The sequence below is a fragment of the Drosophila teissieri genome, chromosome X (genome assembly GCF_016746235.2).
Source record: "Drosophila teissieri strain GT53w chromosome X, Prin_Dtei_1.1, whole genome shotgun sequence".
Taxonomy (NCBI): domain Eukaryota; kingdom Metazoa; phylum Arthropoda; class Insecta; order Diptera; family Drosophilidae; genus Drosophila; species Drosophila teissieri.
In genome coordinates, this window is record NC_053034.1 from 10,155,817 (window position 1) to 10,167,813 (window position 11,997).

The 11,997-nt window shown below is 46.7% G+C and overlaps 1 protein-coding gene across 2 annotated transcripts; it reads left to right on the top strand.

Moving 5' to 3' along the window:
- Positions 1–381: 381 nt before the first annotated feature.
- Positions 382–1,328, top strand: LOC122624577. 2 transcript variants are annotated; one of them, XM_043804214.1, is made up of 2 exons: positions 382–756; positions 821–1,328. In XM_043804214.1, the coding sequence occupies exons 1-2, from the start codon at positions 493–495 to the stop codon at positions 995–997; spliced, it is 441 nt and encodes a 146-aa protein (XP_043660149.1). In that variant the 5' UTR covers positions 382–492; the 3' UTR covers positions 998–1,328. The 2 variants fall into 2 exon arrangements, with proteins under 2 accessions (XP_043660149.1, XP_043660150.1); XM_043804215.1 differs by having other exon boundaries at positions 382–751; positions 821–947.
- The last annotated feature ends 10,669 nt before the right edge of the window (positions 1,329–11,997 follow it).

The window sequence follows — 11,997 nt, forward strand, 5'->3', positions numbered from 1 at the left end:
CTCACTTGGCTTCCCTTTTATTGTCTGATAAGTCGTGACTTTAACACACACACGCATTTCTCCTCCACGTTTGAGTGCCAGCAATTAGGGCATCCAGAGTCCTGTCTGTTCCCTCGAGCATCTGAAATCCGTTTACCGGCTTTGTGCTCGCAGCTTAAGCCCTCGAATTATTAAGACAATGAGATTTTATTACTGCCACAGCAAATCACCGTAATGGAGCCCTTTTTTCCCAGCAACTCAACCCCATATCATGCACATAAATCGCGATCATAACTCATCATGGACATTGTGGCGACGCTGCGATTGATTGATGAACTGCCCAAATGCTCGGCACACTCACAGCTCAAATATGCTGCTCAAATATAATATGAGCCTCCAACATCAGGGAGGCCGTGCTGGGAACGCTCGACAGGATCCCCCCCACAACTATTGTGATTTTTTTTGGAATTTTTCTTTGGAGTCGAACATATTCCCCCATCTCGTTGCCATAGGATGCCAAATTCGTCAGTGATCAGCAGGGTGAACGCGGGATTGGCCCGCTGTTTGAGCCACCACCGGCGCTTGTGTCGCGGCATTGCCGAGCTGGAGCGCCTCATCCACAACGATGAGTTCCTGCAGGACCCGCGGACGCAGTGGCTGCTCCACCAGCGGCGCCAAACGGAGGAGGACCAGGCCAGTCCTTTGGGCCGAATGGGCTGTGAAATGGATCGCTTGCTGGGCAGGTCCAAGATCAAACTGTCTCCGCAATCCGGTAAGGTGAGTACTGCCATCCATCCGGCTGACTTGACCACCTATTGATGGGCATATGCCATGCCAACAGAATAATCTCGTCGTGACCCGAACCTTCTGCCAAATCCTTGAAGTTGAAAACACCACAGCCAGCAAGCGGACAGGACCAATGCCGGCGCCAACGCCACTGCCATCGCCGGAGAGAAGACACAGTTTCATGTTTCGTCCTGTGGCGAAAGGATCCTGCTGCAAAGGAATGAGAGACTGAAGAGATGCGCTACCAAGTCTGGCAGAGATCTATGATATAGGTATAGATCTGTGGCAGGCTTGAGAGAGTTATCTGTAGGATGTCTCTGTGGAACGACTGACTTTATATCCCACACAACTGGAGCAGCAGGAGCAGCAGGAGCAGCAGGAGCAGCAGGAGGATGTGCAGTACCAGAAGGAGGAGCAGGAGGAGGAGGAGGAGGAGGAGCATGAGGAGCAGGAGGAGGAGGAGGTGTTGCCCCGTCCGTCGTTCAGTATCCGTGCTGCTCTCGTTATTGTTATGAATAAGTTAATAACATGGCGGAAGGCTTCTTTTGTCGTGGCCCAAACAAGCAACAACCTGGCAGGCAGCGCTTATTAAATGATTGAAGCCTTTGCTGGGGCGAGGTGCTGGTGCTGGTGCTGCAGGAACTTCCACTTCGACTTCGCCTTCGACTTGGACTCGGTCTTGGTCTTCCAGTTGGACTCAAGCTGGGGGCCCCCATAAAAAAGGTGGAAACCTGGTTCTCGTTTCTTGATCTTTTTTGTTTTTGTTTTTTTTTTTTGCTGTTGTTGCCAGCTCTTTTGAGCGCTGCTGCTTTGTGGTTTTTTCCCTTTGCGTCCAGCGTCCAGCGACCAGCGACCACCATCAATAACAGAGCCCGGGCCATATTTATGATTTGTTAAGCAACGCCGAACGTGCGAAAGGATAATCACAAGCGCCTGCTGGCACGCCCCCCTTCTGCCTTTTGCCTTCTACCCCTTTTTTTTTCTTTCTTTTTTTTTTATATATCGTGAAGGGGGAGATGTTCGCTTTCGTCGTGTGTGAGGCATTTCCAAAATTGAGTCAATGACTTTTATTTTTACGACTCGCCCTGAGAGTCCAAGTGTCCAAGATGGATGGATGGCTGGTTGGCTGGCTGGCTGGATGGATGGACATCCGAAGCTGGTATGGTCGGGTTTGGTCAGGTCTGGCCTTTTGGCTTTTATGGCACTGCGAATTGAGCTATTAGACGGGCGAAGATTGGGTGATCGTAGTTATGGCCAGTTATAACAGGTGCCCTGTTCCACTGATCCACTCGAACTTTGACCACCGGCGTTGGTCCGCTGATGGTAAACGCCCTCGATCCCGAACCCAATCCCTAGTTGTTGATTCCAATCTCGTCCACTCAACGAAATCAATTATGTACTACAAAATTGTACAAATCATTTTGCGTTCGACCTCCAAAGTGTTTCAGCTGCCGGGGCAGCGAAGCAATGAAGGAACGCTAAGGACAGCTGCAAGGATCGCACATTTTCAGGCATGAGGATAAGATTGAGGTTGAGGACGAGGGAGGGGGCAAGGAGTCAAGGGCTCTTTGACACGCTCGCGGGATTAGCAAGGAATGAGAGGCGGGAAGGGGAAAGGAGGGGGCTTGCAACGCCGGAGAGCTGTGAAAATTCCTGGCATCTTTAATGAGCGCCGGCTTATCAATGGCCTCCGCCGTCATCCGCTCCACATCCCATGCCCCTGTACCCATACCCATACCCATGCCCATACTCATGTCCAAGCCCATACCCATATCCATTCGCAGTACCATTCCCATTCGCAGTCGCAGTCGCAGTCTGATTGTTAACCTTTGAATCGGGGCATTAAAAAACGTTAACAAGCTGCGTAGCGCCGTCGGCGGCGTTAATGTCGAAATTGGCGCTGGCCCAGGAATGGCCAAGATCGCTGAACCGCAGAAGCAGGAGATGGAGGTGGAGGTGGAGGTGGAGTTGGAGGTTGGAGGATGGGGATGGGGAGGAGCAGTGATTCCAGGAGGGGAGCAGCAGATCGGGGCAACTGGGAACTGGGAACTGGGGCCTGCGACTGCGACTTGGACTGGGACGAACGTGTTTCTTAATGAAACAAAGCTTGAATTTTAAATGAGCATCATAAAGAACAATGAAAATGCAAGGAACAGCAACAACAAAGCGAGACCGGCGATCCGTTCGATGGACAAACACCAGCGGGGAGGGGTCGCGGGGGGGAGGGGTGTTTGGAGCGCGGACAGCGCGAAATAAAAGCGCAGAAATGTTAAATAAACAATAAAAAACAATCCGCCGCCCCGCCCCACCTTCGCCCCCCGCGCGGAGTCTGTCAAACTCGGCCAGCGGATTAAGCGCGGCCTGCGCACAAGACGCACCAGAGATGGATATGGCAGCGATCCCAGGCGATCCCCCATGCTCCACTCCAAGCCCCTCCCCCTCCCCCCGCCCTCCCTTACCCACATCCCCCGAAGGAGGAAGTGCGTTCCAGCTGACGCGCCGACTGTTAAATGCCCTTTCACAGGATCTAGGAATGAAAGTGTTACTAGCAAAGTCGTAAGGATGAAGTTTTTAAGCTACAACATATATTAATATCCTCATAAAGAAAATATATTAATTTTATGCAGATTAAAAACATATCAATTAATACAATAAAACATTTATGTTTAACCATAAATATATCAAGAGCGAACCTAAGTTTCCCTTTAAAGTTGAAAAACATCTGTGGCTCCAAACGCATCACTCCCAGAGTTATACCCTTGCAGAAGTTAGGGCATCGCCCGATAATCATGTGGGTTGGGATGTAAAACTTTTGCCGTCGCCGCTTTAAGGATTCGCAAATGATTCTGCGGCCAAAGATGAAATGAAACGGGCCACAAGGATCGCGGCGCGGGTGAGGGGCAGGAGGAGCACAAAGGGTAGCTGGCCATAGTTGATTCTCTGGTGCTGGCCATAATTGGTGCTCATCTTAATGGCATTAAAATTGCATTATCGCTGTATTTATTGAAACGGTTTGTTTTAACAAGATTAACTCGACGATACCGGCAACAACAACAACAACAGCAACAACAATGCTGGAGACCACAAAATGATTAACAGCAAAAGCCGCCACCAAAAAAGATAAAAATAAAGTAAAGAATGAGAAAACGATCCGAAAACAGCGTTAAAATACGTGATATTTATGTGGTTGCTGCTGTTGCTGTTGTTGTTGTTGTTGCTGTCGCTTGATTGGCCCCATCCATTGTTGTTGTTATTGTTGCTGCTGGGGATCGTAAAATATTTATAACATAATTTCATATCATTTTTAGATGATTAGATTCAATAAGGCGGCTTCCAGTTCAGCAGCTGTGTATTGGACTTGATACGTTTGCGGCTGGCTATTCGGATATTTGGATACTCGGCTATTTGGATATTTGTATCTTTTGTATCATTTGTATCTTATTGTGTTCGGGTTGCAAAGGCGCTTATGTTTTCCGGACTGGGAATGGATTGCTCCTGGGAAACCAGGAGCCCAAGAGCCCAGCTGAGTCAGCGCAGCTCGATGACGCCCACATGCATTCCCAGAACCATAGTTTAGCCAATCGATCGATCGATCGATGATGATAATAATAATAATGATGATGATGATCCAATACTGCAATACCCAATACCCTTTTGCAGAGGATTCCGAGAAGCACTCATAATTATTATTTATGCATACAAATTAAAAGCAGAGCGCACAGTATTTGCCAAAAATCCGTTCAAAGCGTTTATTTATGGCCGCCTTTTTGTTCTTACTTCTTGTTACCCCGTTTATTTCATCAGCCCGCGAAATGCCAAAAAAATCCAAAAAAAAAAAAAACCAAACAAAACCCAAAATCAAACCAAAACGAAACGAAATGAAATGAAAGAGTTTGGAATGCGTTTGCCGTGGGCATGAAATGCCCTAGTCGAGATACAGATACGTGTCGCCATGCCGATTGCTTTCCATTTCGAAATTGCCAACCGTTAGGCTGGCGCCCAAGTTGCCAACTTTTGGGGGTAGGCACCTCCTCCAAATATGGCCAAGCCAGGCGATCTTGTCCAGCAATTAAGACTTTCGAGTGATCTTCTTATCAGGAAGCCATTTCTTTCACTTGCTGACCTTAGCCTGGCTTGAATGTTGGTTGGATGTTGGGATGTTTCGATGGTTGGATGTCTGGATGGTTGGATGGTTGGATAGTTGGATAGTTGGATAGTTGGATAGTTGGATAGTTGGATAGTTGGATAGTTGAATAGTTGGATAGTTGGATGTTTGGATCTTTGAATAGATGGATGTCTGGATGGTTGGATGTTTGGTTGTTTGGATGTTTGGTTGGTTGGATGTTTGGATGGCGTGGCTCCAAAGGTGCGTTCGTAGTTACCAGGGGCTGGTTCGGATGTGCCCCCATCCGCTCCAGATTCCAGATTGACGCATCCACTTATCATCGACGGTGGCCTACCTGTGATCGTGCGTCAGCGGCGACAATTAAATAGATTGAATGCGGATTGCGACGATTTATGACCAGAGGCACAGGCAGAGGCAGCGGCACTTGGCATTTGCAATTGATTGTCGTGTTGCCCAATTAAAGTTATTGCGGCTGCGAGTAAATGAAATGTCAAATAAGTTAATTAAGCAATGGGGATGAAAATGGGATTGGAAATGGGCATGAGTATGGGTATGGGAATGGGAATGGGAATAGGACGAGCCTCCGGCGATAAGACTGTCGATGATAACAGCGGACGACCTTGTTGCATCAGCAACAACAGGTGGCACATTTGAGTCCGCTGCACAGCGAGAAATGAAGATAAGACAATCAGATAATCACATAAGATTGCAATCTTATCGCGTCAGCAGTTGAACAACATGCAAGTTCCCTGCTCTGTCATAAAGGCTTTAATAAATATTAGTTATTAACTAAGACATGCCATTGATTAGACACAAAGCTCTCTAACACACACCAGAAGTTTTGAGGCTTAGATCAGGAAATTGTAATAGCTGCACTTCAAGTAAGAAGCTTAAATTGGTTATTATAGGAATGTGAGGAATTTTGATAAGATTGCAGCGCTCTTTGTTGCAATTTTGCACAGAGAAAAGTTAAAGCAAGCTTGATTACAGATCAAAGCGCATTTTAGTTTTATTTGTTGCATTTAAAGGCAAAATCAAAACCTTATTATTGCAATTTTTAAATCATTCAATTGCATTTGATGATAAATGTTTAGGTAGTAAGTAAAAGTGGCTTGCTGCTCAATGAAATTTCGCATGCGATGTGAGTTGCGATTAGATTGCGATGGCCCTTTTCTCGCCGTGTAGCCGCGTCTCCCGCTGCAGTGATAACCGCCCCTACACCACCAATATACCAATATAACAGTATAGCAGTATACCAATATACCCATATAGCCATATAGCCATAACCACCGCGGTGGTGCTGCCGCTGACTCATCAGGTGGTTGCCCCGCTTAGCGACACACGGCGCACTCTGATTTTCCGATTTCGTTTGGCGCTTTTATTTTTTTATTTTTTTTGCGGGGGCTTGGATTTGCCGCGCTGAGTTGGCTTTTCTCACCTGGCGGCGGGCTGCCAATTAACAAATGCGAGTCGCGTGCCTTGACGTCATTGGAGCTCCACCCCCCCTTCTCTTCCTCCCCCCCCGCAAGCAGACAGACGGCGATGATATGCAAAGGTCGCCGATCGATGTTTACCCCACAATTCCGCGAGAGACATGAGACAGCTCATGTTTTCAGGCGGCTACGTCAGCCAACATGTAGTGCACACTGTATATATGTACATATGTGTGGGTGATCTTGGGGGGTTTTCGCAGATAATGATCGCACATTGTGAAATTCAGTGGGGGTATTGGGTGGCGGAATAAGTGAGCCCGCTTGAATCGATTTGAATTGAATTGAATGGAATTGAATTGAGTAGAATAGCCGGTGGTTTTTGCGTTCAGCTATTCCAGCTTGACTTAGGTTAGGATTTTCCAGCGCCAACAAACATTGTGAAATTATGTGCTGGGGCTCGCTCGACTAAAAATAGTCAATCAATTAGTTAGGGATTAACCAACACGATGCGGCTATGATTTTCCATGTTCATTAGCCGCTCTATTGATTGTTTTCCAGCCGAGACTGGTTTTTTCTTTTTTTTGTGATTTAAGCCCTCGAATATCTGCCGTCACATTTTTGTTTGTTTGTGGGTCAAGACGTTTCGCAGCTTGGCAGCTTGTGACGTCATGGAAGAAGCGGCGCGTGTTTGAAAGCCAAGCGCGTTTTTTGTATCTTTTTGCCAAATATAACTCCACCTCTATCCACAGAAGAGGAAAAAAGAAAAGAAAAGGTAAGGTAAGGTAAGGTAAGTTTGTGGCGTCAGCTACGCATGACGCATGTCTCATCACCTGGGGCCCAAGTTCATTGCGTAGGTCGTTCGCACGGTCTTTAATTGGGTTATTAGGAAACGATGAGTGCGCCGCGTTTATTTTTGGCACAGCGCCGGAGAATCGCTTTGCCATGGTTATAATTGGCCATGGTCTGCTACCCTAGTCCCAAGACTATAGATCCCAATACCCAAGACACAAGACCCATTCCCCGGAACCAGATTCGTCTGGCTGCAGTTTGCCCACTCGGATTGGGGACTTGGATTCGTTTTAATTAGCCGCTTATTGACTGACGCCAATGGAAGCATATGATTCATCATCATCATTATCATCTTCATCATCTTCATCATCATCTTCATCATCATTATCATTATCTTCATCATCATCATAATCATCGTATTCATCGTATACATCATCATCATCATGGTATTAATCGCAATCATCGTGATCAGCGAAGAGCTATGTACGTTGGCCAGGCAGATTAGTTGACTAATTGATTGATTGCTAAATGACCAGGTCTAGGGCAGCTCCCACCACCCACTCCCCCTAAACCCTTCCCACCCCCCGCTCCCCTTTACTTTAATGGAGTTGGTAAACTGAAAAGAAAACACGAAGGTGGAAACCCCTTGGCAATTATGCGCGGACACTCGACTCGTCCGTTTTCCAGCGCTGCAACATTGGCGGCAGCAGTTCAAAAACCTCGAAATAAAATGCAACTAATACCCCGAACCGAGCCCCTGAGACCCCCGAAGCCCCTGAAACCCCCTGAAACCCCCTAAAACCCTGTAAACCCCATTCCATTTCCCCTCGCAGTTCAGTTGGCTGTATCAAATTTTGTTTAATTGTCGGCTGGGTTCAGTGGCTCAGTGTTCAGTGTCCACTGTTCAGTGTCCAGTGTTCAGTATGCAGTCGTCTGCCCAGACATGGATTCTTCAACATTGTAAGCGCATTTGCTGCATTGGCATCTTGTCAACCGCCCGGGGTCCCTCCTCCTGCTCCTCCTGGCAGATGCTGCTCCATTCAATCCATTGCGATGGATGGATGGCTGTTCCCGTTCCCATTTCAGTTCCCATTTCAGTTGCTCCATTTGCTGGGCGAGTTGTTTGCGCTGTAAATCGATACATTTGCACTTGGCTACTTACAAATGTCCGTCTTACAGTCTGTCCGTCTGTCCGCTTCGATTGTCCGCTGCGCGGAGAACAAAACACAGGCAGAGCACATGCAACACACACAACTCGGACAACAAAACACAGCGACGACGTGATCTCAGTGCGGCTTTGATGGTGGTCATTGCATGCCACCAAAGCCACAACAAGTTGATCAGGCTGCCGCAAACTGGAGTGGCATGGGGCATGTGGCATGGTGGCATCGTCGCTTGGTGGCTTGGGGGCATGGTGGCATGGGAGCATGGGGTGTGGGGTGTGGGGCATCCTCTATCTAGGGCTGGGTCGAAGTCGAAGCCCTGATCGAGTGGCAGTGGCCCACCTCATTAGCCTTATTACATGTGCCACATCAAATTAACAACAAGTAGCTGCTCCCGATGCTGCTGCTGTTGCGCCAGTGGCAGTGTGGCAGTTGCAGTTGCAATTGTGGTTGCAGTAACAAAAAAATAAGGAGAAAACCAGTGGCGCATTCTTGTTATTCAGCTGGAAAATGAATTTGAAATACTCATTTTGCTGTATGTAAATGAAATGTATTTCTATGTATTAAGTCCCTCAGTTACATGATCCCAACATTATGAAGAATTAATTAACACCCATAACATGCATGCGATAAGATTAGATTTTAATTTTGCGACTTGTGCGATTCGATAAGCTTTTTATTATTACTATTATTACCACGCAAAGATTTTCGGCAACCCTGACTCATCTGCAACTTTTGTTTACGGAAATATTTTCAAACCAAAAAAAAAAGTCTCAAATGATTAATGGGCACAAATCAGTGATATAATTTGTGTGTTTATGGGCAGTGATTATGCGACCCGATAGTGTTTATATACCCTCGATTTGAGGCCACATCTACAGGGTAGTTTGAAGAAATCAAAGCGAGAACAACAGCGACTGTGGGAGGCGGGGAAAACTCGGACTTTTCCCCAGAGACAAGAAAAGCCTCTTCTCTCTGTGCCGCCCAGCAGTCTCAGTCTGAGTTTCGACGACGACCCTGCCCCCGGTGGTGCAACTCCGATTTCTGGGTCATATTTTGCCCATTTTTCAGTGACATTTGAAGCAGCCGCCGACGCCGTGCAAAAAATCACAAAAAAACCAAACAAAACAACAGCGAAAACAAAGGCAAAAAAACACGAAATAATCAAAAAATAAATAAATAAGAAATGCAGGCAAGGCACGACATGGTCAGGTTGTTTTAAGACCCAACTCTGCCGCGCTTTTTATGAGCCAAACTCGCCGTTGCCGTTGCCGTTGCCGTTGCCATTCCCGCTCGTATGTAAATCAAGTGGATGCGTTTGGATGTCGGCTGGTAGATGGTAGTTGGTAGATGGATGGTGGATGGTGGTGGTGAATGGTGGGGCAGGGGGTTTTCGGAGCTACGTGTACGTGTGGAATCTTGAATTGCAATTTCAATAACGAGACACGGAATACGTTCAAGAGAACGCCGCAAGTGGAGACAGCCAGCGAGGCAACACCCAATCCCTTGGAACTTGCAGCTTCGTCGAAGCTTAGATTACACTGCAACTCGATGGACATACCAGCTGCAAGAAAATGGACAAGCCAAGTAAATACACTGCTAATTGGCTAGAAGCAAACCCCCTTGTTTTCTCGACACAGAAAAGAGGGTTTTGCTATGCCCCCCAAATTAATCTTTAAAGTTCAGTGGTTCACAAAATAAGTGTATAGTAAGTATATGGCAGTCTATCCATCTTAGAGTATCCCTAGTCGTCGTTGAATAGGCTCAAGTCCTGATACACCCGAAATGAGCCATCAAATGCGAGCTGAAGAATTCAGAAAAGGAAATCGCACTGCAAATGGTAGCCGGCACAGAAGCCGAGCGGCTGAGACAGATCTTCGGAATGCCGTTCCGGTTAGCCCAAAAAACCAAACAAAAAAATTAAAAAAATATATAAAAAGAAAAGAAGGCAAGCAAAGCAGGCGAAAACAAAAACATTAATTGCTCATCAATTGCTGGGAAAGGCAATCGAAACGAGTCCAGCCAAAAGCAGAGCGAAAACACTGACCCACACAAACACTTGTTGTTTGCTCTGCTGGCCGGCGATTCTGAGTCCAAGTTCGTTGGATATTTTTTGCTCTTCAATGGAAATGAGCTGGCCACTTTGGGGGCCAAAGGGGGGGGGGGCGAGTGTGGCAAGGCCATTGCGCCTATGCAAATTGCGAACTGCGAATTTATTTTTGGCAACCGCATCACCACAGAGCTGCCTCCTTGGTTTGCATCCCTTTCTGTCGCACTCTTATTTGTTTGACGACCCAAAGCCGAAACGGAAGTGTTTTCGCGATGTGTAAGAGCGCCAAACTCGAAGTTGGGGCACTTGGAGCTCCAACATCGCAGCTCGAGTGAAGTTTGCCACTCATACTCCTAAAGTGAGTGGAGTGCCTAAATTCACACGCGATGAGTTGGCTCCAATATGCGGATGCCATCTGAAGCTGTGGGAAAAAGTAGCTTTGCCCAAGGATTGTTTAATAATAATATCAAGTAATACATTTTTATTGATTTTATTATTGGCAGAGCAAGAAAACAGTAGAACGTGTCATGAACATGTTGCAAATGTATTTATAGGTTCTACATTATCTACATTGCTCGAAATACCATCCATTAGTCATACATTAAAAGTAAAAACTAGTCATATAATTCATAATTATTGTTAAATGATGTAATAGTGCACTATTTCAGTATCACTTAATTCATATAAATATTTAAATGATGAATGAAACTGTTTGCTGGCTAACTAATGCAACATAAGAACTTCGAATTCTATTCATTTATTTTAAGCCACTGCTTTTGTGGGCTTTGGGGCATTAAAAGTGATGGACGACCTGTGGAATATCTTGACAAGTCACTTAGCAGTGAACATATAATGTGTAACACTTAAACACTTAACATTTAAAGCCAACAAAGTCTGCTTTAAAGCCAATTATGCACTGAAATGCTTTATTGTCTTCAGTGAGCTCAAGTGCTGAGCTCGAGGATCTTAGTTTGTGTCTTAGAAGTAAAGTAATAAGTAAATAAATACCAAATACTATAATACTTTCATTGTCTGTCAGTCCTTTGCTATTTGGCCAATTGTATGCTAATGGCTAATGGTGGCCCATCCTTGGCTATCCATATCCATCCATATATCGCCATTTGGCTGGCACTGCCCGTTGAATCATCGTGTCTTGCATCTGAGATTAATGTCTGGCTGCCCCAAACCCCAAGCCCCAGTGACTAACCACCCGTGGTTGTGCCGCCCACCCACATCCCCACACACATACATCCTCACCCCCAGACAAAGTTGCCAATTGGACGCTCAATCACCACACAACACACACCCCACCCCACAACAACCCACTCCAGTTTCAGTTCCAGTTCCAATTCCGATTCACATACCCTATACCCATCTGCGGCAGCGACAGCGGCGGTAGCAGCGGCAGCGGCGGCAACTGCGGCGGCGACTGCGACTGCGACGTCGGCGGTCTGTGTCAATAGTCCGCTGAGCGAAATGCTGCTGCCGCTGCGCTGGAGGCAACGTTCCCAGCGGCGCACGCGACACTTGTTGACACATTGGAACTGGAACGCGTTGGCGTTGTGCTGGCACGCGATAAAGTTCGCGGCTCGGCTCGCTTTTGGATCCCAATCGGATCTCAATCGGATTGGATCGGATCGGATTGGAACGGAATGGAACGGGTCAATTAGT

Excerpts from the sequence above, each read along its gene's own strand:
- LOC122624577 (XM_043804214.1), top strand. The coding sequence starts at position 493 with ATGCCAAATTCGTCAGTGATCAGCAGGGTGAACGCGGGATTGGCCCGC. Across the intron at positions 757-820 it reads TGTCTCCGCAATCCGGTAAG|AATAATCTCGTCGTGACCCG; the intron begins GTGAGTACTGCC and ends CCATGCCAACAG.